Genomic DNA, 27646 nt, shown 5'->3' with positions numbered 1-27646 from the left:
TATTTCTCCACAGCATTCTTCTTGTTTGTGTTCAATAATTTTTTATGGAGTTAATTTAAATTGAGCAAGCTTTATGTGAACTTCCTTCCAGAGGATTTACTGCATCTTACGTGAAAACCGTCTACATCTGACATTTTAGAATTACCCACCTATTTATGAGATTATACTGCATTCTCTTCTTGAAAGAGCAACTCAATTTTCAGCATAGATTTTTCGTTCATTGTTTTTTCCCTCCATCTGTTTTTATGAAAGCTAGCTCCCAAGTCAGAGTGGAAACAGTAGAGGGAGATGGAATGGAGAGAATGGGACAGGACTGTGGCTAGCTAGAAGAGAAGGTCTGGATCGTAAACTATCAGTGGAAAGAAGAAACCTTGAATCCCCTCCCCCACCCCCCACCCCCCACCCCCCACCAGTAATCTATTTCATTCTACAAATGTGTTTACATATTTTTAATAAAAAAGAAATTTTTCCCTGATACCTGCCGTCACTAAATAAGCTGCAGATGCTATGAACTGGAACTCACTCTGAAGTTTTCTCTATCACGTTAGCAGGGGAAATGAAACAATTACGAGTAAGTTATCTTGCGATGATTTAGAAATTGTGTCCAGTCCTATGTAAAATACGTAGGTTATCCACACTCTCCTCAGTTGCAGGCCACCCACATGACACTGCAGCCCTAACAAATCACCCTTTTAATGAGTAGCTAATACAGGCCAGACACCAAACTTCACCCCTATCCGTTGTCTCATTTCATCATGACATCAGCCCCGCGCAGGAGAAAGTCGAAGTCCGAGGACTTAGTTTGTTCTAGTTCACATATCAAATAGATGGCGGGACTAAGAAGCAAATACGGGTCTAGAGGACTCTAGACAGAAGTGCTGGCCTTTCTCATTCTGTCCCCTGCTGCCCCTGCTGTAGACTCTTTTGGGGTCTAAAAAGAAGTCAGACAATGAGTAGAAATGTTAGAGAAAAAAGTAACCAGTGATTTGTTTCGGCACTACTTTTTGCTTTGGTCATTCTTTACTTTCACTTACAATCTTTTTGTTGATGATTATGAAGCATCTCTGCCCTAAATATCTTAAGTTCCTGAAACGGATGTCCAGTCTATTCCTTTATAAACTTGATTGAGATAACCAAAATGAAATATGTTCCTTTTACCCGAAACCTTCTGTTTTCACCACCTCCCCTAAAGCCATCTCAAAATAATACCCTGGGGGTAGTGAGGACCCAAAGTCACTAAAATCAGGTCAGAGCCTTTACGATTCGTACAGCTTTTATGTATTATTCAGGTGTTCGGTACAGGCTTGTACCTCGGCATGGATGGGACAACCTTGATTCCCATCCGGCCTTTCAGAACGAGAACCACTGTCTTTCAGAAAGTATTTTCTCCAGTGTATATTAAAAAAATCTCTATATAATTGTTCCATTATTTAATCACTTAAAAAACAAAACACAACACTTGGTTTTGCCATCCTGAATGTAGTATCCAGATAACAGAAGAGTGTTCTGAGATCAAATAAACAGGAATTAAACATGCCATTTAATAGTCTTGAAGCACAGTGTCAAAAGAAAGAGGGGCAATTCATAGTACCGGTATTAGGGGACAATTACTTATTGGAGACAGTGCTAGTTTAGTAAGTGTCCTTTAGATTTTTGGATTAATCCATGTTTTTTAAAGATTTAAAAAAAATTTTAAGTCATCGTTATACCCAGCGTGGGGCTGGCACTCACCACCCTGAGATCAAGAGTCCCATGCTCTACTGACTGAGCCATCCAGTCGTGTCGGATTAATCCATTTTGTATGAAAACATTCTACAACAGGATCTGTTCTATAATGTTGGGGTTTATTACAAAGTGCAATTATACTGGTTTGAAGAATAATTTCGATTTCCTATGGAAGTCTTTCATTCTTTCAGTTTCAAAAAATGTCACATTTCTGGCACCTTCTCTCCCACCCCCCAAACCCAATCTCTCCCCCTGATAATAATGAGGCCCAGTTGTCACTCCCTGTAGCGTTTGGGTCCTAGAAAAAGGATGAGATGGTTTTACGTAATTTGAGATGAACTGTCCTTTGACATTGTTACTGAGAGATGGGTCTGTTTGTTTACTGTTGGGCAGTGGTTTTCTTTTTTTTCTTTTTTAATTTTTTTCAACATTTATTTATTTTTGAGACAGAGAGAGACACAGCATGAGCAGGGAAGGGGCAGAGAGAGAGGGAGACACAGAATGTGAAGCAGGCTCCAGGCTCTGAGCTGTCAGCACAGAGCCCGACGCGGGCCTCGAACTCACGAGCTGTGAGATCGTGACCTGAGCCGAAGTCGGACGCTTAACCGACTGAGCCACCCAGGCGCCCCTGGGCAGTGGTTTTCAAAGTGTGGTGCCCGGACCACAGTGTCATCAACCTGGAAGTTTGTAGGAAATGCAAATTCTCGGGCCCCATCAAAAAATCCAAAACTTGGACTGGAGTCCAGCAATTAATCTTTATACGAGACCTGCAAATCATTCTGGTGGATGTTAAAGTCTGAGAGTGACCGCTCCCGGGAATAGAAGCTAGGCATCCTTGCCAAATTTGGCCTATTTTAGTTTTATTTGTTCTATGATCTTAGCGGCACAAAGAGCAAAGGCGAGTGTCATTCTTTTATTGTGTAGAGGAAAACAATTTGAGCTCAGGATTCCCAGGAAATAAAACCTTAACACAATTGAAAGTGAAAGTCCATCAGAATGTCTAATTGCCAAAATGTATAGCATCTAAGAGATACTGTCCCCCAAATCAGGTTAAACGTCATTTAACCAAGAGAATCATTTTAAAAGTGGATTTAGTTAAGACTAGTACTGAGTCAGGTCAGTCTTCCAGTAAGGTGGTTGATGGAAAGTTTATTCTTCTTCTGCAGCAATAGTAACAAAGGGTTTTTTTATTAAGCTTCACCATTCAGGACTCACGGAGGCCCTGTAGGGTAACAGAGACCACAGAACCTTGGATTCCAGACCTAGTCCTGGAATGCTCTAGAAGGAACTACCATCGAAGATGAGTATGTTGGACTAGATCAAGTGTCAGCAAAGTAGTGCCTTCAGACCTACCACCTGTTTTCGTATGGTCTGAGAGCCAAAAATGTTTTTTACAGATGACATTTGCAATCAATTCCATAATAGGGGACACTGTCTTTGATACCTAAGTAAGTGAAATGTTATCTTTCCAGATAAGAATTTCATTCTTGGGACGCCTGGGTGGCTCAGGCCGTTAAGCATCCCACTTTGGCTCAGGTCACGATCTTAGAGTTCATGAGTTCGAGCCCCGCATCGGGCTCTGTACTGACAGCTCAGAGCCTGGAGCCTGCTTCTGATTCTCTGTCTTCTTCTCTCTCTGCCTCTACCCTGCTCACCCCCTGTCGCTCTCTCAAAAAGAAACCTTAAAAAAAAAAAGAATTTCATCCTTACCAACAGTAAATCTGTATTTTTTTAAAAATGACTTAATTATTACTATTTTACTTTGAATCTCATTAATAAAAAAATAAAGAAAATGTGTTAGAATTTTATCTTGCAATAGAAATACCTTCTTAATATTCTTAATCTTCCCCTTGGCCTGCAAAACCTAAATTATGTGCTGTTTGGCTCTTTACAGAAATGTTTGCCAGTCCCTGGACTAGTTGATTTTTCAGCTTCCTTCAAAAAACTCAAATGTTCAGTTACTCTCAGTGCGTATCAGTAAAACCAGTTTTTTCCTCTTCGGGAGTGAAATCTGATCAGATGGGCCCCCAAACAGAGCCCCATTTCTCTCACCGTCCTCCCCCATGAGTGCATTAATTCAGTCCACACCGCCTAGGTTAGAAAATCAACCCTGCTTGGGACAAATCCTTAACTTTGTTTGCCTCAGTTTTCCCATCTATGCAGTGGGAAAACAGTTCATGCTCAGGGCTTCCCCGAAGATGGCTGGGGCTTGCGTTGTTACAAACACCGCAAAGCGGAAACCTTATTTGACAGATTGTTTTCCTTTCCCATCAGTTTTTCTTACATCATTCATATAATAGTCTAGCAAGTAAACAGTTAATCAGAGAACTGAGTTTGATAATGCCCTTTAAGTGACTCTGATATTTCTCAAGTAGATTTCCTAAACCTACCAGACCTACTGAGCAGGCAGTCAGTACGCCGAGGGCAGTGTCCCCATAGAACCTATTTGGAAGTGTGTGCGGAATAGCATGCCTACACGAAGAGGCTGGAGGGACCCATGGGCTCTCCCCAGTGCCATCTGTTCCCCGGAGACGAGTTTGCACATAAGGTTCAAATTTCCTGGGCGCCTTGGTGGCTCAGTGGGTTGGCTCGGGTCGTGATCTCGCTGTTAGTTAAGTTCCAGCCCTTGGTGAGTTGCCTCTGCCTTGGGCTCTCTGCTCTCAGTGCAGAACCCACTGGGGATCCTCTTTCTCCCTCTCTCTCTCTCCCTCTCACTCTCCCTCTCTCTCTCTCTCTGTCTCTCTCTCTCCCCCAAAAATGAATAAACTTAAAACAAGACAAAACAAAACAAAACAAAACAAAACAAAAAACCAAGGTTCAAATTTCTCCCAGAGAGCCACTGCTAAAATTTCCGCCTTGACCTTCAGGACACTCTGTATTAAAATGCAAATTTGTTACCTAGGAAGGTAATTTTTAACCCTTTAGTGCCTATTTATGAGTACTTGAGCCAAAATTAGGTTTTTCAAATTAGCTAGGTGCCTGAGAGCAGCGCTTAAAGAGAAACTGACCCGATTCTCTGATTCTCTGAGGTGGGCTTAGGCTAAACCTTATAAAGGTGCTGGGGTGACCGTGACGCGTGCCCCAGCACTTTCTGCGCTCCGCCTTTACGAGAGTCCCTGTGCGCATGCGTGCAGCCACAGGCGCCTTACTATGAGGGACTTTGAGAGCAGCACTGTCCAACAGACACAGATTGCAAGCCTCTTAGATAAGTTCAAGTTTAGTAGCCACATGAAAAAAAAAAAAAAAGGTGAGATCTACCATGCGAAATTAATTTTAATGGTACATTTTTCTGACTTGCTATACCCCCCTGCATTATTGCTTCAATATGTAATCAATATAAAAACTATTAATAAGAGACTTGGCTTTTGCGGCCCTAAGCCTTTGGAATCCAGCGTGTATTTTATGCTTAGAGCCTGCCTTGGACCAGATCAGTAGCTGCCTATGGCCTAAAGCCGTCGTACTGGCCAGTGCAGCTCTGAGAGCCTTTAGAAACTGCTTCGCAGGTTGCAGAGAGCATGGCACTGGTTGTGAAAACAACCTCAGGATGGTCTGGGGGCACAAGTGGAAGCTGGGACCATCCTCAGTTCTTTTGTACTCTGTCCCATCTGGGTCGGATGTTTGCTGACGGTCAGTGTTCACCCTGTGTAACTGCATAAAAACTTTCATCAGCACGTGAGCCGGGGTTAGACACTGACTTCCACTTAATTGTGTGACCTCAGGCAAGTTACTGGCAACCCTCAGTTTCTTCACTTGCAAAACGCGAACAGTGATAAAGTCTCAAGCTCAAGGGATCCTTGTGAAGATGAAATGAAACGATGCCTATGAGCACCTTAAGTGCTTGATCTATCATCACAGGTGCTGTTATTGTTAGATATTCTCACAACCAGAACGGTTTAAAAATGAACTATAAAGACAGTCTTTATTTCTCTAAGAAGGGGGAAAACGACCACACCGTCTATATGCAATGTTTTTAAAGAGTGGGTTTAACTAGCTCCTTGAATGTGGCATTGCACCTCGTGTCAATCATCTGTGCACCGAGAAATCCTGAAGGTACTACATCATCTTAAGAACATTTTGGTTTTGTGTTTCACCGGAAATTATGATGTGTCAGTATTCCACAGGGAAACTTCTGTAGAAGAGTATCCTTAAAATGCAACCCGTTATGGCACTGGGTGAGCCAATGAAAGAAAAGAGTTTTGCTTTCTCTTCTTGTCCTCACTTGTCTTCTCCTTTTGTTTAGAGTCAGCAGAAAGAGCTCATTACCGCAAAACTAAAGGAAGTGAATTCAGAGTTTTCACTGCACCCGTGAACTCATCCTCCCACAATGACGTATCTGAAAGGCCAAATAAGGCGCTCCTTCCTACTGTACTCCAGCGAGGGGGCAGAAGGAATTACACACGCTCTTGGGTGTAGAGTGTACAATTTGACTCACTCCTAACTTGCTTCCCAAGCCCCGGCCATAAAAAAAATACAGTGGAATAGTTCTCACCTCTGGGAGAATGAAGGAAAATCACAACACATGTCAATGCTTGTTAGACCACATACACCTTTCGTGGGGATTTTGTTTGGAATGAAAGATGTAGTGACATTTTTAAAATGCAAATAGGTGGTGAATAAATATGGGATCTACTTCCACATTCATGCACCAAATGCTAGACGACTGTGAACCACAAGAGCAAAGAAACGTACCTAACCATCAATTTACTAGGTCATTTTGAACGTAGGCAGCACAATGGCCGCGTGCATGAAAAACCACTCCTGTATTTTGAGAGAGCCTTTCTAAGAATGCTGAAATATTAATAACATGGTCTTAATGGAGTTGAAGACAAAGGAATGTGTTAAGGGCGGCAAGGGTGGCCGAGAATAGCACAATGACAATGTGGTATTTTTCCTTGCGCTTGTAAAAGCAGAGGAAAAGAGAGTAAAAATAGTCAGTGCGTTTAAAAAACAACAGCCTTCAATTTTCCAAATGGGTATAAAACTCCGTATTCCACAAATGAATTCACATACACCTAACTTTTGCTAACACATTCCTACCAGCTTCAAGGAAACGTAGACAAACTATAAACTTGCGATCTCATTTTTCCCTGAAATTAACATAAATACACAACTAGTTTTTGAACTTTAGGAAGTTCAAGACATCCTCTCATTTGACTTCTGTGAACTCTGAATTTAATTTTTTAACTGGAAGTAGTCTGATCAGAATAGAAGTTGACGAAATAGCAATAGTCTGTTTTTCTCTTCCTTACAACTTTCTCGACGTGCTCTGTTTTCGTGTTGCGGTGAATAAATCATAGGCCAATTTTTCTTGTCACTCTTCCACTTCCATTGTGAGTTTGTAGGTTTTGCTGCCTGGTGAAATGGAGGTGCATAAGGATCATCAAGAACATGGAGAATTAAAAAAAAATTTTTTTTTAATGTTTATGTAGTTTTGGGAGAGAGAGAGAGGGAGAAAGAGAGAGAGAGACAGCGACAGAGACGGAGAGAAAACAACCAGGGGAGGGGCAGAGAGAGTGGGAGACAGAGAATCAGAAACAGGCTCCAGGCTCTGAGGCTGTCAGCACAGAACCTGACGCAGGGCTCGAACTCATGAAACCACGAGATCATGACCCGAACCCAAGTCCCACCCTTAACTGACTGAGCCACCCAGGTGCGCCAGGAACATGGAGAATTTCAATCCACTATCCAGATGCGGAAAAATGAAGCAATTTATGCCTTCTCCTCAGTCCTAGCTCTACCAAACCTGGCAGCACGTTTCCACAACTTGCCTTTGTTGGCTGTGACTCAGTAACCCCCAGGACCCAGTGGATTTGTTTCTGAGTTCAGGGACTCGCTGTGTTTGATGTGGGAAGGGCAAGCTTGACCCTCAGTGCATCTTTCTCCCCAAGCTGGTGTTTCCGATTTTAGTCGAAACCCTAGGGCCATCTTAAGCATGACCAAAAAGCACCTTGCATATTGAACCATCCCTAATTATGTGATGGGTATAAACTTGAGACACATAAATCTCAGTCATTGGAGCAACCTGTTTTTCTAAGATTCTCCGGTCCAGTGAAAGACGAAAGCAAATAAGGGAGAGATTGATCTCCTAGCACTTTTATTGTCGGTGCTCCACACATCATAAAGTTTTGGCTCGTTAAAGGAAATTCCATAAACAACTTTAGTTAATAATAGTGAAATAACCGTGTGCCTTTCTGGAGCTTCTGCTAAACTCCCTTTCCGCTTGCCATTACCGGAGCATGATTAAGAAAATACCAACAGGCTGTTCAAAGGGGAGGAATAGACTCCAACTGGGAGCCGTACAGATGCTTGAGGGATGAGTAATGAGACAAGGGAACGTGGCCATATCTCCTGAGAGAATCACGCAGTTTTGCGGATCTCTTTTTTTGTCTCCTCATTCGAGTGAAACCCGCTGGGTTTCTGGCGTGGTCGGTCTCCTTTCGTGGTCAGGCTGATGGCAAATGCCTAATGGGTTCTTCTCCCAGCTGGTATTTTTGATAGTTTAGGAACATCTTAAGGACGAGATAAATGGAAACATTGAAAGTGAATCGTACTGGAAAGGTGGTGGGTATCTGTCACCTTTTTTTTTAAACCTCTGGTTGCCCGAAACAACTTTATTTTTCATGGCCTTGTCGCTGTGGGTTTCCTACTGATGGTGTTGGTCAATTTTTATTTCAAGTGGAGACAGATTTGGGAGGTGATGGTGAAGGGCAGAGGGGAGAAACGGGGGGCGGGGGGGGGAGCAAGGCCCTATTAATTATTTTTTATTGTGAGGTTTCCCAGAATTATTGAGATTTTCCACATTAGGAAAAGCTGCCATTGGTGTCAGCATGATGTTTGCGAAGATGAAGTCATGGAAAGCATGTCAGGTGCATAAAGAACTATATGGCCCATGTTCTCTGCAGCAGACACGTAGGGTGTGTGAGCATAGGGAGGCAGGGGGGTGTTGAAAAAATAGAGAGAGGGGAAAACAAGAGGGTTTTATTAATCTGAAAATGAACATAAAATATCGGCTGATCTTAAAAAAAAAAAAATCTTAATATGTTATAGTCCAGAATCTACGGTCGGTACTTTATATTACTTTGCCTTGAAACCGTGACGCATGTCTTACCAACTCTTTTCTTTCATGCCTCGTTGCCTTTGTTGGCCTTTTGCTTTGGTTCCCTCTGTACCGGTAATTAGGAAATAATCACCGATAATTTTTCTGTGAGCGTTTGGATACGCTTCCGACTGTTGGTTCAAGACCACGCTCTCAGATTCCGTAGCATGTAGCCAAGAGCGTAGGTTTGGGGGAGAGAACACTTGGCGTCCAAGCTGGTCCCTGACCTTTACCTGTCGCGTGGTCTGCCACCAAGAATGGACTTTTCAAAGCCAGCATCCCAAATTTCCAAGGGAGGGCTGATAACAGTACATGCGCGCAAGCTGTTCATCGGGATTGGACACCATCCTGCATGTAAACAGCGTACCTGCACGCAAGAAGCCCTCGGGAAACATACCTGCAATTTGACCGATACCGCTGGTTTTAAGAAAATGTCTCCCGTCGGGCTCCTTGCCACCTGACCGGGAATGTAATGACCTTTGAAGAAGGACTGTAACCGATTAATGTTTTTCGTTGCTTTACCTGCGTCTCAAGCCAGGTGATCACTAGCGATTCACAGAAACGTCCCCCTTCTGCTGGGTCAAGGAGGTGACGTTTTGCTCTGCTCTGTTAGTGGTGGCTTATGTTGGTGTGTGTTTCCTTCTTTCCCGTAGCCTGCAAAATTGGCTATTACAAGGCCCTCTCCACGGATGCCACCTGTGCCAAGTGCCCGCCCCACAGCTACTCTGTCTGGGAAGGAGCCACATCGTGCACCTGTGACCGAGGCTTTTTCAGAGCCGACAACGACGCGGCCTCTATGCCCTGCACCCGTAAGTTGTGTGCTTCTGTCTCGTTTCTTGGATGCCAACGGCTGCCGTTCCCGCCTGGCTGGGTCTTCTCCCAAGATGACCAGGCAGGGGGCAAGTTAGATCGACTGTGAAATCTTTTGTTACTCAAAGCAGGAGGAATGCTTATGAAAAGGAAGGATCCGTCTCGCTGTCCGGGTTGCCTTCAAAACGCACAGCTGACCACAGGCCACTTTCTGGAGCAGTGATGGAGCTCTCAGGGGTCGTCCGGCAGTGCGATTAGAGCTGAGATTGGAATTTATACATGGCTCTACCGTCTCCTTCGGGAGTCTTGGGGAAGCCTGACAGCTGCGGGGGAGACAGGTCCCGGGCAGGGTTCCGGGGACGGGATCACGTGTGGGCTGTGGTTTCACTTTGGGCACTGAGGTCATGGCTTGCGTTGTCATTACCTTTCTTCCCTCTTTCCTCATAGTTTTGTGTTCATAACATTTAGGCCCAGGTCCTAATAAACGCCTGTTTAATGATAGACACTCAATACATGCCGGGCTAATGAATGGATGGGGTTGGCCCCTTGGTATGCAGAGGAGCAGGGAAGTCTGTTCTCCCACTTTCTGTGGACCGAGCTGCTAGTGTTGCCATTGCTTCCACCAGCACTGTGGGCTTCGCAGACCCTGCCGTGGCTGTGACCTTGACCAGAATAGGCAGCGGGGGGGAGGGGGGGGGTTCCCAGGCGTTCCACTCATGGTGCTTCCATCGCGTGAGTCAGTGTGTCTAGGGACAGAGCCAGGCACGCAGGGTTCACACATGTTCTGTCTTTGTTTCCAACATCCCTCCCTCCCCACAGTTAACAGCAGGTTGGCAGTTTAGTCTCCTAAGTTTCGTCTCCGGTTCCTCATCTGTAGAATGGAGTTAAAAATAGTACCTCCGTCATCGTTGTTGGTATTTAGCACCGTCCTGTGGGCCCTGTTAGCATAGAAATGCAAAAAGTGACGCTACTCAGTATATTTTAGCTTTTACTGTGTTTATGGCTGTTACTGTTTTGTTCCCTATTACAAATTCCATCTTGGCTGGCCTGGAGCCAACATCCCTCCAGATAGAAGTATTTTCTGGCTGTGAGGCCATTGTCTGGTTAAGGCAAGTATCAGCCTTAAAAGGAGTGGGAAGAGATTCCAGATCCATCCTAAATTTGGACTGAGATTACCGGACCCTCCAGAGTTTCTTTTATAAACGACGACAGCAGTAAGAACCGTTTCACAGAGGCGCCTGAGTGGCTCAGTCAGTTGAACGTCTGACTTGCTTTCGGCTTAGGTCATGATCCAGTGTCGGGCTCTGGGCTGAACGTGGAGCCTGCTTGAGATTCTATCTCTCCTTCTCCCTCTGCCCCTCCCCTGCTCACACACGTGAGCTTCCTCTCTCTATCTCTCTCTCTCTCTCAAAAAAAAAAAATAATAACAAGAAGAACGGGGTGCCTGGGTGGTTCAGTCGGTTAGGCATCTGACTCTGGATTTCAGCTCTGGTTATGATCTTACGGTTCTGTGAGTTCAAACCCTGCACTGAGCTCTGCGCTGGCAGTGTGGAGCCTCCCTGGGGTTCTGTCTCTCTTTCCCTCTCTCTCTGCCCCTGCCCAGCTTGCCCTCTCTTCTCTCTCTCAAAGTAAATAAATAAACTTAAAAAAAAAAAAAAACACAAAGAAAACAAAAAACAAGAAGAACCATTTTATGATACTCAGGTAATATATCAGACACTTTCAATACACCTCATCACAGGGCTCATAGTAAACCAAATCTATAAAATAGGCATTATTTTCCATTTATACACGACGTAATTGCCAGCTCAGAGATGTTAAGAAGGAGCCCAGGACCCCACCCCAGCTTGGGGATAGAGCTGCACAACCAGAAGACTGACATTTTTCTTATCACAGGCAGGCTCTCTTGCCCACTCCCCTCCCCGGGTCGAACTCAAACTCCCTCCTGACGGAAGGAGAATACGAGGGCCAGCCTTGGGTGTAAGCGTAAATGGGCAAAGACTTCCTCGTTTTCTTTTTGTGTTCCTTCCCTAGACTAAGTACTTTCTCTAGATGGCCATGATGTTTGATAAGCTCAAGTCCCAGGCTTTTTCTTTTCCAACCTGAGTATCCTCATCCCGTGTTCCACTCTGTGGGATCAGGTAAACTCTCCTCCTCTGACCACACCGGCTGCCAACAGTTCCCTGGGTGTGGGATTTTAGGGCACCAGAACACTCAAAGGGCAGTATTGGGGCCAGACCGTGTGATGGCTGCCTTCACCTTGCATCAAGCAGTCTGTCTTTCCATACAGATAGAACCTTCCCCAGACTGCAGCCCGACTGTGTTAAGAACCTCATAAAATTCATCTTTGATGGCAAGATGGTCTGGCTCTGGCCTCCACGCATTTTCAGTCTCATGATTCCGATCTGTCACCAGCATTCTAGGACCATGGGCCCATCACGTAACTACTGCAGCTTGCTACGCGGGAGCAGTTTAGGGAGACCCCAGAGGTCACCACCTGCCTGAGTTACTGGAAGGCTTTGCCGCGTGTGTAAGTGTGGTAGCCGAGCCCTTGGAATTTTATGTTTGCGTAGGCATAAATTGTTGGCTGTCTCTTGAGGATCCAAATGAGAAAAAGAAAATATGGGTTTTAGCAATTGGGGGGCATCAAAAAGTTTCAGAGCTAAAGTAACTTTTGCATTTGTCGGCGATGGCTTTCAATAACGTGAAGAAAGGAAAACTGGCAGCTTTTTGTGTCACTGATAAAAGATCCATGAAAATACCGACACAATATGTGATCTTTTTCCCTCCGGTCCGTCCTCTTAGTACTCCGCCTACGCTTGACTGACTCAAGCTCTTTGTGTTATTCTAAGTTTATTGCGTCCCTCTGACTCGAGCTGGGAGGAAGCACGGTGCTGTTAACACCACAAAGTTCTGAGGTTGTTCAACCCCTCGACGCCGCTTACCCATCGGTCAGCTGGGATTCTCATGATCTGCCTGTCGGGTTGTTTTGAGAATTAAACAAGAAAATATTTGTAAAGGTCTGGCACATGGTAGGGATCTAACAAATGTTTGGTCCCTTCTCGTGTCCCCAGCTGGTCACTTCCGCCCCCAAACCACGTCCACACCACACTGCCAGCGCGTCTGACTGCCTCTCTATGGTGCTTTTCTCACTTGACCGTGCAATTGAATTGCCCAGTGGCTGCACTAGACTCCAGAATCTCTGGGGATAAGATTCAGGCATCAGCATTTTCAAAAGTTGCCCCCGTAATTGCATTGTAAACACAAAGTTGAGCCCACTTCTCTACAGAGTTTATTTTTAAGCGTGTTTTTTTTTTTTTTTAATTTAATAAACATTAACTACACAAGACTCTTAAGACTTCCTTGGAGACAAGGATAATTGGGGGGGGGGTGACCATATTTTGCTAATAGGTTTACTAGTAAATTAAGCAGCAGAATTATAGTCTCTTCTACTTTATAGCTCACTTTAGATTTTTCCCTTCCTGCACTGTCCCATACTGTAGCCACTAGGCACATATGACTCTTTAAATTTAAAATTCAGTTTCCAATTTATGCTTTGCCATATTTCAAGGGCTCCCCAGCCGCATGGGGCCAGTGGTGACCATACTGGACAGCTCCTCTGTGGAGTATTTTTGCCATCGCAGAAAGTCCTGGACAGCACTTAGTAGGCATTTCAATAGAGAAGACAGTGGGAGTTTCTCAAAGAACCTCCTGTTCAAATAACCCACAGAATGAAGCCCTTCCCCCTTGCCTCGCCTCCCCCCTCCCCCAGCTTTATCGGATTCTTTTGACAAGATGTGGGGGAGAGAAAGGAACATAAACATCAGGGATCCTTTCAAACCGACTCCAGCCTTTAATCAGTTCTTACCAGTTGGTTAAGCCAGGTGACAAAGCCAATTCCCTTGTGCTGACAGCCATGATAATCAGGCACCTTCTTTGTTCATTATGCTATCTTTAACTCCAGCATTCTCATGCAGCCCTGCATTTAGTGATCGCTCACTGTGACGGCACGCTAATGAAGAAATAAAACACACTATCTGAGCCTCATTCTTCTAGCCAAAGAGAGACTCTGCTCCACTGGTTTGTAAAATCAGGTTTTTGTTCACTCGGAGAACGATTAGACCAGGTGAACACAAGCAGCATCGGCTAATTTAGAAGGAAACACCTAAGAAGGTCTTCATACCATGCACGCTGCTTGAGAACTTCAAAGGATTAAATGGCCAATAAACACTATCTTTAGGAGTGCCTCTCTTGGCGCTTCTGGTTAAGGTTAGCATAAATGGCCGCCTGTGGGATAGGCTGTATTTCTGTGGAAGCATCACGAATATTTTCGAGAAAATAATCCGCACCCCGGTTAGAATAGAGAGTTAGAAGAAATGCTTCTTAAAAATCAATGCACGTAGGAAGCACCCGGAAGTCACCTGGGGGTTAGCAGGAGAAGTCGGGCCTGATAGGCTGCATTTGTGACAAATTCCCAGCTATGGCTGATTCTGCTGGTCGGTGGACCATCTTCGGGTGGTGAGGATTTAGATCCTTCCTGATGGATGGCAGGAGACAGGAGGCCCTATTTTCCGTGGCTGTAACTGTCAGGCCTATTCTCCAGCTCAGTGGTGACTCTAGGAAGATGTTTCAAGGGTGGGGGACATTCTCCCTTGATGGAAATTGAATCCTTCCTCTGTCTCCCAGAAGAAAACCCAACCTGGTTTGGAGTTACATCATCAAATAAACTCACCGTGGAGCTTTGTTTGTTTGTATTTTCTTCCACAGTCCCCACCAGGTTACTGCCTCAGAGTGGAAATGTCAATGTTCACCTCAGATACGGGTATCAGTCAAGAACGGTGACAGGGTTTTTGTGACTGCCAGCAACACAGACTCCCATACCTGTCTACACACAAGGATGCCGTTCAAGCTGATGAAGAAATTTTGATCTCGTGAATCATTTCTTGGAGGGCATTTGAATGTGATTTTTATTAAAGAGATTCATGTCATTTAACTCTACTGATAACCAGCCCCTCCCCTCCAGATCTCTTTCACCTCCCTCGTACCTTTCTCTGTAGTCAGGAATGTGGTCTGACAGTCAGCAGTGGTGGGAGAAGCCAACTACATGCCTGTGCAGGAAGACTTTTGATTACCTTAGTTATTTAGTTGCTCGTTCAGTGACGATAGTGAGAAAGGTCTTTCCCTCCCCCGGAGACCGAACCTATACCATATTTAAGGTGACTTGCCAACCCCTTACTGTGTTGCAAAATGTACTCGACAAAAATGCCTTCTAGAAGAAGTAAATTGGCTTCGGATATCTGGGAAGGAAAAGCGAATTTGTTATTTTGCCACCTTGACTTCTGAACACCATTACCAGAATGGTTTTCTGTACGTTTCAGTTGGAAACCTGTCCTTGTGCTTTGGGGTGCTCTTTGTTTCACTTGTTGGATGAAACTTATTAGAGCCTCCTGATTGGAGCACTCTGTGAAATAAGAGATTATGATTGTGGATTGCCAACTTGAGGGGTCTTCACAAATCTGTCTCCAAGTCAACGGCCTTGAATGATTCAGTCAGCTGTGCCAAACAAACAAAGAGTGATTGATTGATCCTCAGACGTGGCCTAAAATACTCCAAATTTGCAGCTTTTAAGACAATTTATACTGGAGGAGCTTAGAGCTAATGAGGGCAAATTTCCCAAGGTCTATGACAGAACGTCCTGATTTGAAAACGCTGGTCTGCAGGCTTAGGTTATTGAGAAACTGAAATAGCTTAGCTCCAAACAGCGAACATCACTTACTTTGTTTCTACATTTGCCTTTTCTAATTGAATGTAGTGCACCACTGTATTTCCTCCAGAAAGTGTATTGTTTTAAAATTACCATTTCAGGTCTATTACTCAAAGCCCTCACTTCTAATGCCTTCTGACAGTTATCAACATAATGAACCATAATGAAATGATGAGCAATTTTCAGTGGAAACCCAATGTGGATCCCAGTGGTGCTGTGTGACTGTGTTGTTAAAACTTGAATGCAAATTAAAATAACATCGTCCTTACTTGTTTCCAAGGTCAGGAGAAGAAAGACCCCTTTTTTTTTTTTTTTTTTTTTTTTTAAGCGCTTTAATTTTGGAAATCTCACATCCATTTTCAAACAAGCCCTTGAAGGTGCCACTGATGTTCGGTTCAGTTCGCTGCCCCAAAGATTTACATGCTTCACAGTCTGGCTAAGGGATTTGCAGAGGGATGTCTAGCATGAGTCTTTGATGTATAAACCATAGCATAAAAGGCAGCCTTCGGTTTTAAGTAAGCTACATTTTTCCCCCCACCCAAAAGCATATATCTTTTTGCTCTAGGGCTTCCAATAACTAACAATATAATGGTGGAAGGCAGGACATTCTATGAAATTGATCAATGAGAGTGTAGTCAGCAGTCGTGAAAGACCCGTTGGTGTAGGAGTGAAAACAAAAGCCAAAGATTCCTACAGTTTCGTTGTTAAGTGTTGCAGGAGATCCGTTCGTTGATCTCTGACCATATCCCAGTTTACCGGCCATGTAATCATTTTTGTGAACCTATTTTTACGGAAATTCTTGGATCTGAAATTTACAGGGGAATTTGTTGCTTCATGTCATTTATCGAATTTGTGAAATGAGAGTACAACTTCACGCTACATTCCGTTTGTCGCGGGATAAAAACTCAGATTGAGACACCAACTCTCCCGCTGCCAGATTCTGTGACAGGGATTTTAGTTCGCAACATATGGTCATGCTGCCCGGTAATCAGTTGTTAAGCCGATTAACATGCCTGTCCTCGGACCATACCCAACAGATAAGAACAATCAAAGAGATTTTGATGATTCGGATGCAGTCTTCAACAGGTAAATGAACCTGTTGGCTAATTTGGGTAGATCTCAGTGGTTCAGAGTCTGGTATAGGCAATGAGTAACCCACATCCTTGCCTCTCCCTTTCTGATTGCCTTTGGGCATTTTGACTACCAATCGAGAAAAAACCACCTCTGGAGAGACCAAGAGTGTGATTCTTGTCCAAAGACAATTAGGGCTACCGGGGGAAAGATCACCAAGTAGTGCTTATTGGAAGAGGATGGATGCATCCCAGTCTGACCACTTGCCATGGGGCTGTTTATAAAATTTGAAAAAGCTTCAGGGTATTTAATAAGGACCAAGTGTCCTCTCCTCGAACTGTGTGTTTTAAAACAATGCTGTTTTAGCCTTCTCTTTCCCCTCCAGCCTACTTCTCGTTTTATACAGATCAACAGTCCAATGTGGACATTGTATAGGGATTACTAGTACAATGTGGATTCAACTGGAACGTGCATAGGTTTGAGGAACACTGATGTGATATATGCCCAAGTGAAAGACTTGAATAATCTCTGCCAATGCCATTTAGCCAGCTTATTGCAATTTTTCCACCACCATGAATGAGTCAGAGTGGCTTGTTATCAATCGAGCCCTGTCATTTCTGGATCGCATTTTTGACACTAGTCATGGAAGTCATACAGTGGTTGTGCCCAGCATGCTTCTATGAAACAGGGTCAATTATACATTGTGCTGAGGTCCCCTGGGGTGAGAACTGGATACCTTCTTTGCTCTCAGTATTTTGATTTTCCTCCCATAGTTGACTCTTATTCTACACGTGATCTACAGCTCAACAGAAGATGAACTCAGAGAAGAGTTTCATTGCATCGATATGATTGCCCCCCGCCCTCGTGTGACCATCCCTGCGCCCCCGCCCCCCTCACTCCAGGGGAAAAGCCTTTAACAGAAACTCCTAATTGCCCTCTTGAGTGGAAGTTAGGACCAGAGAGAGAGAGGTTAACTCAACTAAGACAAGAGCCCCATCTAGGAAGTCATGGCAGCACATTTCAGCCTTAAGGACAGGCAACTAGAAGAAACGTGATTCTGGGAGGAAGTGAGAAAGTGAGGAATGGTCCACAAAAAGCTCAGAGTTGTGCTTTCTTTTTTCTTTTCTTCCCCCCCCCCCTTTTGGATTGCTTGTATCTTTGTGACAGGGGCCAATTATAGCCCCAGAATCAGCCTTTCTGATCACAGTACCTTTGCGCATTTGGATCGTATTCATTTGGGCAACTTGCGAAACTTTTCTTATCTTCGGTTTGGTCATCAGATTGCCGAGGCCGATCGATGCCCTTTGTCAGATTTTACTATGAGGATGAAATAAGATAAAGTATGAAAAACCAGCTTGCAAGAAATGTAAATTAATTCACAGCCTGGCTACTTTTAAAGCGAACTGCTCAAAATTTTGAAGAAACGGAACAAAGTGCCTTGCTCTGTCTTTCCCACTGTGGCCTCCTCATGACTAACGGGGAGTTTCCTTTTAAAGCACTTGAGCCATAAACTAGTCGTCCTCAAATAAATAAACCAAAACCTCCGTGAGCCCAGTAAAGACGAAGGTGTCTGGAGAGGACGATGTGAGAATAGATACGCCAGAAAAAGAGGCAGGGGCAGAACTGCAACAAGAAGTTACCTTGACAGGAAGCCAGGAATGTTTCACAGAGCAACATGTGGTTGATGCATCCAAATCATTCTATTTGTTAATGACGGGCAGTTACGCTTTGGCTCTACTCATCGTTGAAACACAGCAACTGCACTGTTCATCTATCTCAGAAGAGGTGTCCCCGAACAGCAGTCTTTGTGTAAACTGACCCACAGCCGCAGGGACTGAGAGAAAGCGATTAACAGTGGCAACATACACAACTGTCGGTGGGAGGAAGCCTGGGCTTCGTTTCAGGCAAAACTTACACACCCCAACTGTTGACTCTGTGTTCTAGCCTGTCTTTCAGCCGGAGAGAGATTAACACAGGCTTATCTGAAGGGGTGGAAGGTTTTACGGCTAAGGCACTGAAGTATCATTGACAGTCCAAAAGTTGGACATGATTAATGAAGCCTTATGAAGTGGAACTTGAGACCCACGGCCCCTCTTCCTCAGAAGAGACGTCTTTTACTTGTTGCCTTGGCATTTTTGTAGGGTGACAGTCGCAGCATTTGAAGACATTGATCATTTAAGAGTCAGGCTTCTGCCCATGCTCCTGGGGGATGTTTCTTTCCACGTCCAGAATTAATTTCGTGGCTTGGGCGTGGAATTTTAAAATGGTGATTAAAAATCCGTTAAGTATTAGATGTCTGTGAGGGTCCTGGAAAACACTCTTGACGTGAGCCCAGCTACTTTGTTCTCCTATCAACTATCTCCTTGCTTTGGTTGCAGGCTTGCATTTTTTCAACCTTCTAGCCTGTGATTGCCTTTTTTTTTTTTTTTTTTTTTGGAATATCCTATTTTATTTTATTTATTTTAAGCAATGTGGTATTTATTTATGTTTTTAATTTTTTTTTTTTTTATAGAGAAAGTGAGAGCAGAGGAGGAGGGTAGAGGGAGAGAGGGAATCTTAAATAGGCTTCACGCTCAGTGCAGAGGGTGATGTGGGCTCGATCCCCTGACCCTGGGATCGTGACCTGAGCCTAAATCAAGAGTCAGACACTCAACTGACTGAGCCAACCAGGTGCCCCTATTTTTTTTTTTTTTTAATTTTAGAGGGGAAGGGTGAGAAGTGCAGAGGGAGAAAGAGAATTTTAAGCAGGCTCCACACTCAGTGCAGAGCCCAGTGTGGGGCTCGATCCCACACCGTGGGATCCTGACCTGAACGAAAATCAAGAGTCGACGCTCAACCAACGGAGCCATCCATACACCCCTGGAATATGCTTTTGCAACATACACCAGTGCTGTAGTGGTGACACCTCTGATGAGTGAGCTGGACTGGGTTCAGGAATCGTCATTCATTCGTTTATTTATTCAGTAGATACTTAATGAATATCTATTAATAAATTTGGCACCTTCCTAAGGGCCGGGGATACTCTCATGAACCAGAAAAAAATATTTCTGTTCTAATTGGAATACGAAGAATAAATAGGATGATCAAAAATTCTCACAAGAAGGAAAAAGATGATGTGATAGAGTGCAGTGGAGGCGACGGAAGCGTTTCATTTTGCGTGGAGGGAGAAGGGAGGAGGGAGGACCTGAGCTGGGACCCCCTGAGGGGTAAGGAGGCAGCTAGTGGAAAAGCCAGGGGAGAGAATTGCAGGTGGAACTACCAAGTCTAAAACATATGAGCTGCGTGTCTCGAGTTGTGCTAATAATGGGAATTTTCAACTTGACTTTTTGCCCCTAACCTTACAATCTGTTAGCATTTTAACAATTGTTATAAGACATTGCGAATTGCGGGTTTATATAGCATATGACACCTTGCATCCATATAGATTTATAAACCTTCGGCAGAACCCATTTCTAGCCGCAGTGATTGCAGTATCCGTCTTTTTGGTTTCCAGCTTTTTCTGAGGTACCAATTGCTACCTCTAATGTTGCAAAAAAAAAAAAGCATTTTATCTGGCTTGTGGGTTGGGGGTGGGGTACGTAGAGAGCCCTTAGCTTGACATTGACTTTCCTTGGAATGGTTTACACCAAGCTCCTCCTTCGCATCGGAGGCATTTATGACTTTAGGTTCAGTGTTGGCTGATCCCTTTGCAATGACTTATTAATCTCCTACATGGGGCTACTTTAAATCCTGACGTAAGCCAGTGTGTTCTCTAAACGACTCGGGAATTCTGCTTTTGCCTAACGCACAGGAGAGAAGAACTAAGATTTGTAGAGTTACTAGAATGTTCTTTTATACTTGGAATGTTGCCCTTCTTAAATGTCACGTTCAGTCAACTTCTCTAGATAGAGTATGCTTTATTTCGGGAAGGTTGTCTTTTCCCAGAAGAGAGTACATGATGGGTTAAGGGAGATCAAGATTCCTTTTATGATATGATATGATATGATATTTTATTATATGATAGGATAGTCCTTTGCTTTTGCTATAATTTGGCGGAGGTTTCTTTGGGACTTCATACTGTCAAACTCCTGTCAACCAAATGCAACCTGACATCCCACTAGAAAATAATAATTACCCATTGTAGCACCTTTCACAAGTACCTGCTGTGCAATCAAGAAAGTATTTCACACCAGTGAAGCAAATGGATGTTCATTCAATTTATTCACAGTGGCAGGAAATACGGTGCCCATTGCTTTCAGAGCACCGAGAAACTCAAGAAATAGGCCGTAATATTGCACATATTTTATTTCTTCCTGAGTCCGTGAAGGTAGATGTAACTTCAACCTTAGAAGCCAGGGCTGTCGGAAGATATAAATCAGGGGTTCTTGGACTGAGCTCCCTAGATAGTTTCAGGGTATGCTTGAAGTCCCTAGAATTAATGTGCCAAATTGTGAGGATTCCAACGAGCATCTTTTTGAAGGGAGGGTGCACTTCTCCCAACAATTTCTTTGTAGCCGGGGCTGGTAAACTACGGCCCGAAGGCCGAATTCAACTGCCCCGGTTTTTGAAAATAAAATTTTCTTGAGATGCAGTCACATCCATTTGTTTAGGTGAGGTCTATGGCTGCTTTCGAGGTACAGTGAAAACTTGAGTAGTAGCTACAGAGAACGAGTGGCCCATAAAACCTGAAATACTGACTAGCTATCCGGTCCTTTACAGAGAAAGTTTTGTTGAATACTGTTGTAATGGATTTGTAACTTGAAGATTATTGCATTTGACCTTTGGCCTTGGTAGCAGAGTTATTATCTATGCCACTAACTTATATTTCAAACACGAAGGACATTCTAAACATGAGACGTTTGAAAGAGTTTAACATTCTACCTCCATTCGTGGAGGGGCTTATATACATGAATCCCAAAGAAGTTAAAAAAAATGTAAAGGAAGTACATTTATTTCCCCTTACCGACACTCCAGCATTTGATTGATTTGGATTTAAAAATGTCTTAATGTTGATGGTAAACATAAAATGTACAGGAAACTGTGGTTCTAGAAAGGCTACTAAGGAAAATGCCAGCCTACCTTTGAAAATGTAAAACTTAACTTTCTTCAGGTATAAAATTGCCCACAGCTTCTGAACCAAATAAACCATCGGCTGGAACCAAGATGGAGAAAGAAAGTCGTAAACAACCAGTCCTAAATTAACAAAACTTTGATTGAGGGAGCTCACATATTTTTTTTAAATTCATCTTTTTAAGATTTTGTTTTTAAGTGATCTCTACACTCAACGTGGGGTTCGAACTCACGACCCCTGAGATCAAGAGTTGCATGATCTACCGGGCCAGCCAGGCACCCCATGGAGTCCACATTTTAAGGTCCCAGCCATGCTGGGCTGGTAATGGAGATATAAAAAATGAGAGTGAGTCCGGGGCCTGCACTATACCTCCTCCTGCTCACATCATCCATATTTAGCTTCCTTTAGTCTTTTCCTTCCCCCTGATTTGCTGCCCTTTCCTTCTTCAGGTATCCAGGAAAGCATCAAAAGGAGTCTGACTTGTCTTTCTCTTTGTCTTCTAGAGCAGGCAACAAACAATAAGCGTGTGAATGAGTCCACATCCCTCCCAACGGAAGTGATCACTAAGATATGATATACAGCCCTACTTCCTTTTTTGCAAAGTATTTTTAAAGTGCAGAACAGGGGAACTTGAATTAAACGAGGTATATTGAGATACCCCTCTCCAGGGCTTAATGCTAATGAGTCTGTAAGAACTGACTCCCAGCTTTAGCTCAGGGAGGGCTGTATTAATTCACACACTGCAGGTAGGGGGCCTCAGGTGCATTGCAGGACTTTGTTAGTTTGCCATCCAGCCATTCATCCATTTGTCAACTCCTCAAACGTTTACTGTGCTTATTCTGAAGTGGGAATCAGGGTAGACACTGGGAAACGATGAGGACATCAGCTCTCTTGGGGAGTACATAGACCGGTGACAGAAACAGGTAACGCAGCGTATGTCTGAACAGCAAGACCCCATCACATGGTCCAAAGTTAGAGAAATAAATGTGACCTGTACTGTGGGGTGATGCCATAAGCAGGATTGCTGCCAGTACTACATAAAGGCTAGTAGTGGGTAGTTTTGGAAAGGATAAAAGGACAAGACCCTGTAACGTACAATGACCTATAAGCTACCTGAGGCTAGGTACTTAGTAGGTGCGATCTCAATAGGGAGACTAGAAAATTTAAACAAAGAGTATGATTACCGTGTTTTGTTACGGATCTCATATTTGTAATTGGAGACTTGCTTGCAAGTTGACCTGTTTCTGATGAGACAGGTAAAATCCCTTGTCAGAAACTTAATTGTTCCCAAATACCCAGAGACACTACTTACTTTATGTAAACAGAAGACAAGATCATCTGAGTTACGTTTTTTGTTTTTGTTTTTTTTTCCCCTCCTGGATGCCTTGTATTTACTGAGACAGCCCATGTTACTCAGAATGCTATTTTCTTTTCATTATAGCCATCTCTACAGGTAATTGTGTTAAGGTGCTGCTATTAATATTAGGTATTACTGTTGGATCTGGATGGACTTTTGGGTTGTATTAAAGTGTATACTTTCTTGTCTTGAGAATACTTTCTTTTCTGAGGAAAAGAGGGCACCTCCTTATAAATGGAAATATACTTACCATCTTTCAATGGACATGAGTTTAAAAAAAAAAAGAAAGAAAGAAAACCACGATCCTGCAAACAAAATACAACCACCGTTATGATTTTAATTTATAAAGCATGCACTCTTTCCCAGGCCTTTGCAGAACACCGTGATTATCGTACTGGGTGGGCATTTTTCTATCTGCTACCCCCCCCCCTAGAAAAACCCACAAAATAAAACTCTACCATAGTCCAATTTTTAAGCCCGTATAACATCACTCCCTATGGCAGCAAAACAAAACATATGCAGTACAATTCACCAAACCATTCATGGAGGCATCATTGAACTTGAACTTGCCTAGTCCTCTGTCTTCCCGTTAGCATCCACTGCAGGGTCTTCTTTAAGAATCGTTGCCCAAAGAAGCCTGTTCCAGGCCACCACTTGTTTGGGGCCCAGTCCTCCATTTTGAAATCTTACAGCATCTTTTTTGTTTTGTTTTGTTTTTCTTTCTTTCCCATGGGGCAGTGTTATATCTCTGAGTCCTGTGACCATTTAGTTTTCTGCTCCATTTCTTCTCTGTTTAGACACTGCCATGCCCCGTCCTACATACTAATTACTGACTTTCTGCTTCTGCATTGCTTGATTCATTGTGTCACATTTTCCCATGTGAAAGTGGACCAGGAACCTTGGCAAGGAGGTTAATGGATTTAAGAGTCACTCGTATTTAACCCTGGAAGTCATAGCAAAGTAAGAACCAGTGGCTGACCCATTTTATAAACCGAGCTGTGGTTAAGTTTTAGCTGCAGACTACTAGTGGATTTCACCGTGGTGGCAAGCATCCATAAAATTTGAACAGGATTGAAGATACACCCTCCCTTTTTACCTTTACCTCTTAAACTTTGGCCGAAACTACTGCTTTTGTTGTTATCACACCTCTATGGGGAGCCACATAACGGAGTGGAAATAACCCCGGAGTGGGAGTCAGGACTTTTGGATTTTAGTCCGACTCTGTCACTAATGAAGTTGCATGGAATGTCAGTATTATCAGGTCCGCTTACTGGATCTCAATTCCCTCGTCTTTTTAAAATGAGGTTATTTGTTTGGCCAAACCATCTTTAACTTCCTGTCTGTCTCCAGGACACTATGATTTTAAATAACTGTTCATGTATTCAAAAACTACTTATTTACCTTTATTATATTCCAGTCGCTAAGCTAAGGACCATAGCTATCAATATGAAACCTCAGCAAGAAAGAAATTCGTATTTTCTTTCTGCAGACTTCTGTGGGGGTACTCTTACTTTTAAGAACAAATTTTACGACACTGGACGGCGCCTAGATCTCAAAATTAAGAGAGGCTGTTGTGGGGCGCCTGGGTGGCGCAGTCGGTTAAGCGTCCGACTTCAGCCACGTCACGATCTCGCGGTCTGTGAGTTCGAGCCCCGCGTCAGGCTCTGGGCTGATGGCTCAGAGCCTGGAGCCTGTTTCCGATTCTGTGTCTCCCTCTCTCTCTGCCCCTCCCCCGTTCATGCTCGGTCTCTCTCTGTCCCCAAAATAAATAAAAAAACGTTGAAAAAAAAAATTAAAAAAAAATAAAATGAGGTTATTTGTTTGGCCAAACCATCTTTAACTTCCTGTCTGTCTCCAGGACACTATGATTTTAAATAACTGTTCACGTATTCAAAAACTACTTATTTACCTTTATTATATTCCAGTCGCTAAGCTAAGGACCATAGCTATCAATATGAAACGTCAGCAAGAAAGAAATTCGTATTTTCTTTCTGCAGATTTCTGTGGGGGTACTCTTACTTTTAAGAACAAATTTTACGACACTGGACGGGGCCTAGATCTCAAAATTAAGAGAGGCTGTTGATAATTAGTCTCGAGGGGAGATCGGGAAGCCCTGGATTAACCCTTTTTCAGCATTACCACCAAGATCCTTTAGCAGTCCAACAGCATGAGCTGAGTAATAAATACTGGGTATGACTCCTTATTAGTAGGTTGCCTCGTTCGATTTTGTCCCCGTGGTTACTTTGGAACAACGCAGTCCTTTGTGGTTGACTAGATAAAGCTTCTTCCCAGTTCACACAGGCCTCCAGCTAACTTCCTTTTCCTGAGGAACATGGTCACATTTCCCTTAAAGCAGTTCAGTGCAAATACATTAGAATAGATAGAGTGAGCCAGAAACCTGAAATTTCCATTAAAACTCACTCTGGTTCTTTTCTTGGAAGACCAAAATGGGGAAGAGAAAGGAAGAGAGGACTTTCCACATGTCCCTTTGAGGAGGTATTTGGCATCAGAGTGGGGCAGATATCTTTCCAGCCTTTGGTACTGGCTCAGTCCAGGAATATCCCCTCCCTTCTCCCACCCAGATTCTTCTTGAAGGCAGTTTGCGTTGCAACTCTTTGGCACGTGAAGACTAATCTCCGTCAAGAAACAAGGGGGTTCGTCATGGCTCTCTAGTCTTATTATTATTATGATTATTTTTTATTGCTGTCTTTAAAACCAACCACTATGTTGTTTGCCGTCAGTTGTTCTGTTTCCAAACAGCCACCACCACCGTTCATGTTTCACAAACTCTTTGATGTCAGTGGGAATGAGTAAGCTCAAAAGGGCCTGGTCCAGCCTTGGCTAGCTGAAGGGCAGGACGTGGGGCCTGAGAGCCTTTGCACAATCCCTGCCGCAAGTTGGGATCTCCCAACGACTCTACCTTTGACATCGCTGCAACCAGGTTACACGAGTTCCTACTAATTACCTATGACGAGCTCAACTCCCAACTGCCCTGCTGGGCTGAAGAGGCGTGTCTATACGATTCGGTTAATTTTATTCCGCATTGAGAACGCGCTGTCCTTAGGAATCCCGATTTATCTTCAGAAGTGGCACATACCTTTTACTCTACCAGGGTCCCACACTAGCCCTGGGAACTTGAATCATGCTCATATGTGCCTGTTTGCAGATGGTGAGATAAAAACCAGATAAGTTCTATCTTCTTTTTCTGCCGCTTCAAAGAGAAGCCTGGACTTGGAACGTGTTTGATGTTGATGTTGAGATGCACGCTGTCTCAGGATAGCAGTCAGTGTTACCGATGTAGCAGCCTTCTTTCACGGTGTGCTTTTTTAAAAGATTTTTTGGGGCGCCTGGGTGGCTCAGTCGGTTGAGCGTCCGACTTCGGCTCAGGTCGCGATCTCACTGTCAGTGAGTTCGAGCCCCGCGTCGGGCTCTGGGCTGATGGCTCAGAGCCTGGAGCCTGCTTCCATTCTGTGTCTCCCCCTCTCTCTGCCCCTCCCCCGTTCATGCTCTGTCTCTCTCTGTCCCAAAAATAAATAATAAAAAAACGTTGCAAAAAAAAAAAAAAGATTTTTTTTTTTTTTTTCCTCGCTGGCTTGATTGGCTTTCTGCTTTCTTTGCCACATGGGCCCACCTTACTTCCCATCGCTGCAGAGAATAATAGAAACTCGGAGAGATTCCAAAAGGATAGTTTAAGTTCTTGGAGTGATAACGTATGTGTGTGTGTGTGTGTTTTTTTTTTTTTTCCTTCTCCAGGCCCACCGTCTGCTCCCCTCAACTTGATCTCAAACGTCAATGAGACGTCCGTGAACTTGGAATGGAGCAGCCCTCAGAACACAGGTGGTCGCCAGGACATCTCCTACAATGTGGTGTGCAAGAGATGTGGGGCTGGTGATTCCAACAAATGCCGACCCTGTGGAAGTGGGGTCCACTATACCCCCCAGCAGAATGGCCTGAAGACCACCAAAGTTTCCATCACTGACCTCCTGGCTCACACCAATTATACATTCGAAATCTGGGCCGTGAATGGGGTGTCCAAGTATAACCCCAGCCCGGACCAGTCGGTGTCTGTCACCGTGACAACCAACCAAGCAGGTAGGAATCCGATCTACTTTATTGTATGATATAAATAGAGAGAGGGGGCGCTTGGCTGGCTCAGTCGGTTGAGTGTCTGACTTTGGCTCGGGTTGTGATATCATAGTCCGTGGGTTTGAGCCCCTCATTGGGCTGTGTGCTGACACCTCAGCGCCTAGAGCCTGCTTCAGATTCTGTGTCTCCCTCTCTCTCTGCCCGTCCCCCATTCTCTCTCTCTCCCTCTCTCTCAAAAATAAAAAAAAAATTTCAAAAGTTTAAAAAATAAAAAATAAATAAATGTACAGAGATAAAGGGCTTATGTAGGTATCCGTGAATTAACTTAGACTTACTTCCACAATTAAAGTGGAACCCCATGGATCTGATTATAAACCTGTGAGCTGCCTTGTAATACAAAAGATTCTTAGAAGAACGATCATTTGTTCACCAATACTGTTTTGGACACCCAACTGCATAGCATGCCCTATGCTAAGTGGTGACGATCACATGAGATTAAAAGATGCTGTCTGATGGAAAGGGGATGACAGTCGGTGAGATGGGACACTCCATGCTGGACTTCTCTTGTTAGGGATTCATATCAGCCATTTTGATCACAAGGCCCGTGGTTGGACATCAGAGCATTTAAGAGATTATTTTGGCTTATAAAATTGTTTTTTTACCAATGCAGAGCACCATATTGGCATG

General features: G+C 43.8%; 1 protein-coding gene across 5 annotated transcripts in view; it reads left to right on the top strand.

Annotated features, from left to right (window-relative positions):
* EPHA4 (EPH receptor A4) overlaps positions 1-27646 on the top strand; it is a 152230-nt gene that overhangs the window by 60805 nt on the left and 63779 nt on the right. For 3 of the 5 annotated variants that reach the window (XM_045481425.1, XM_045481424.1, XM_045481426.1), the window contains exons 4-5: positions 9475-9630; positions 26627-26965. In XM_045481425.1, the coding sequence (XP_045337381.1) occupies positions 9475-9630; positions 26627-26965 (495 nt within the window). The remainder of the gene's footprint in view (positions 1-9474; positions 9631-26626; positions 26966-27646) is intronic. The other 2 variants (XM_045481427.1, XM_045481428.1) reach the window with 2 other exon arrangements.

Source organism: Leopardus geoffroyi, chromosome C1 (genome assembly GCF_018350155.1).
Source record: "Leopardus geoffroyi isolate Oge1 chromosome C1, O.geoffroyi_Oge1_pat1.0, whole genome shotgun sequence".
NCBI classification, from domain to species: domain Eukaryota; kingdom Metazoa; phylum Chordata; class Mammalia; order Carnivora; family Felidae; genus Leopardus; species Leopardus geoffroyi.
This window is presented reverse-complemented; position numbering and strand designations above follow the sequence as displayed.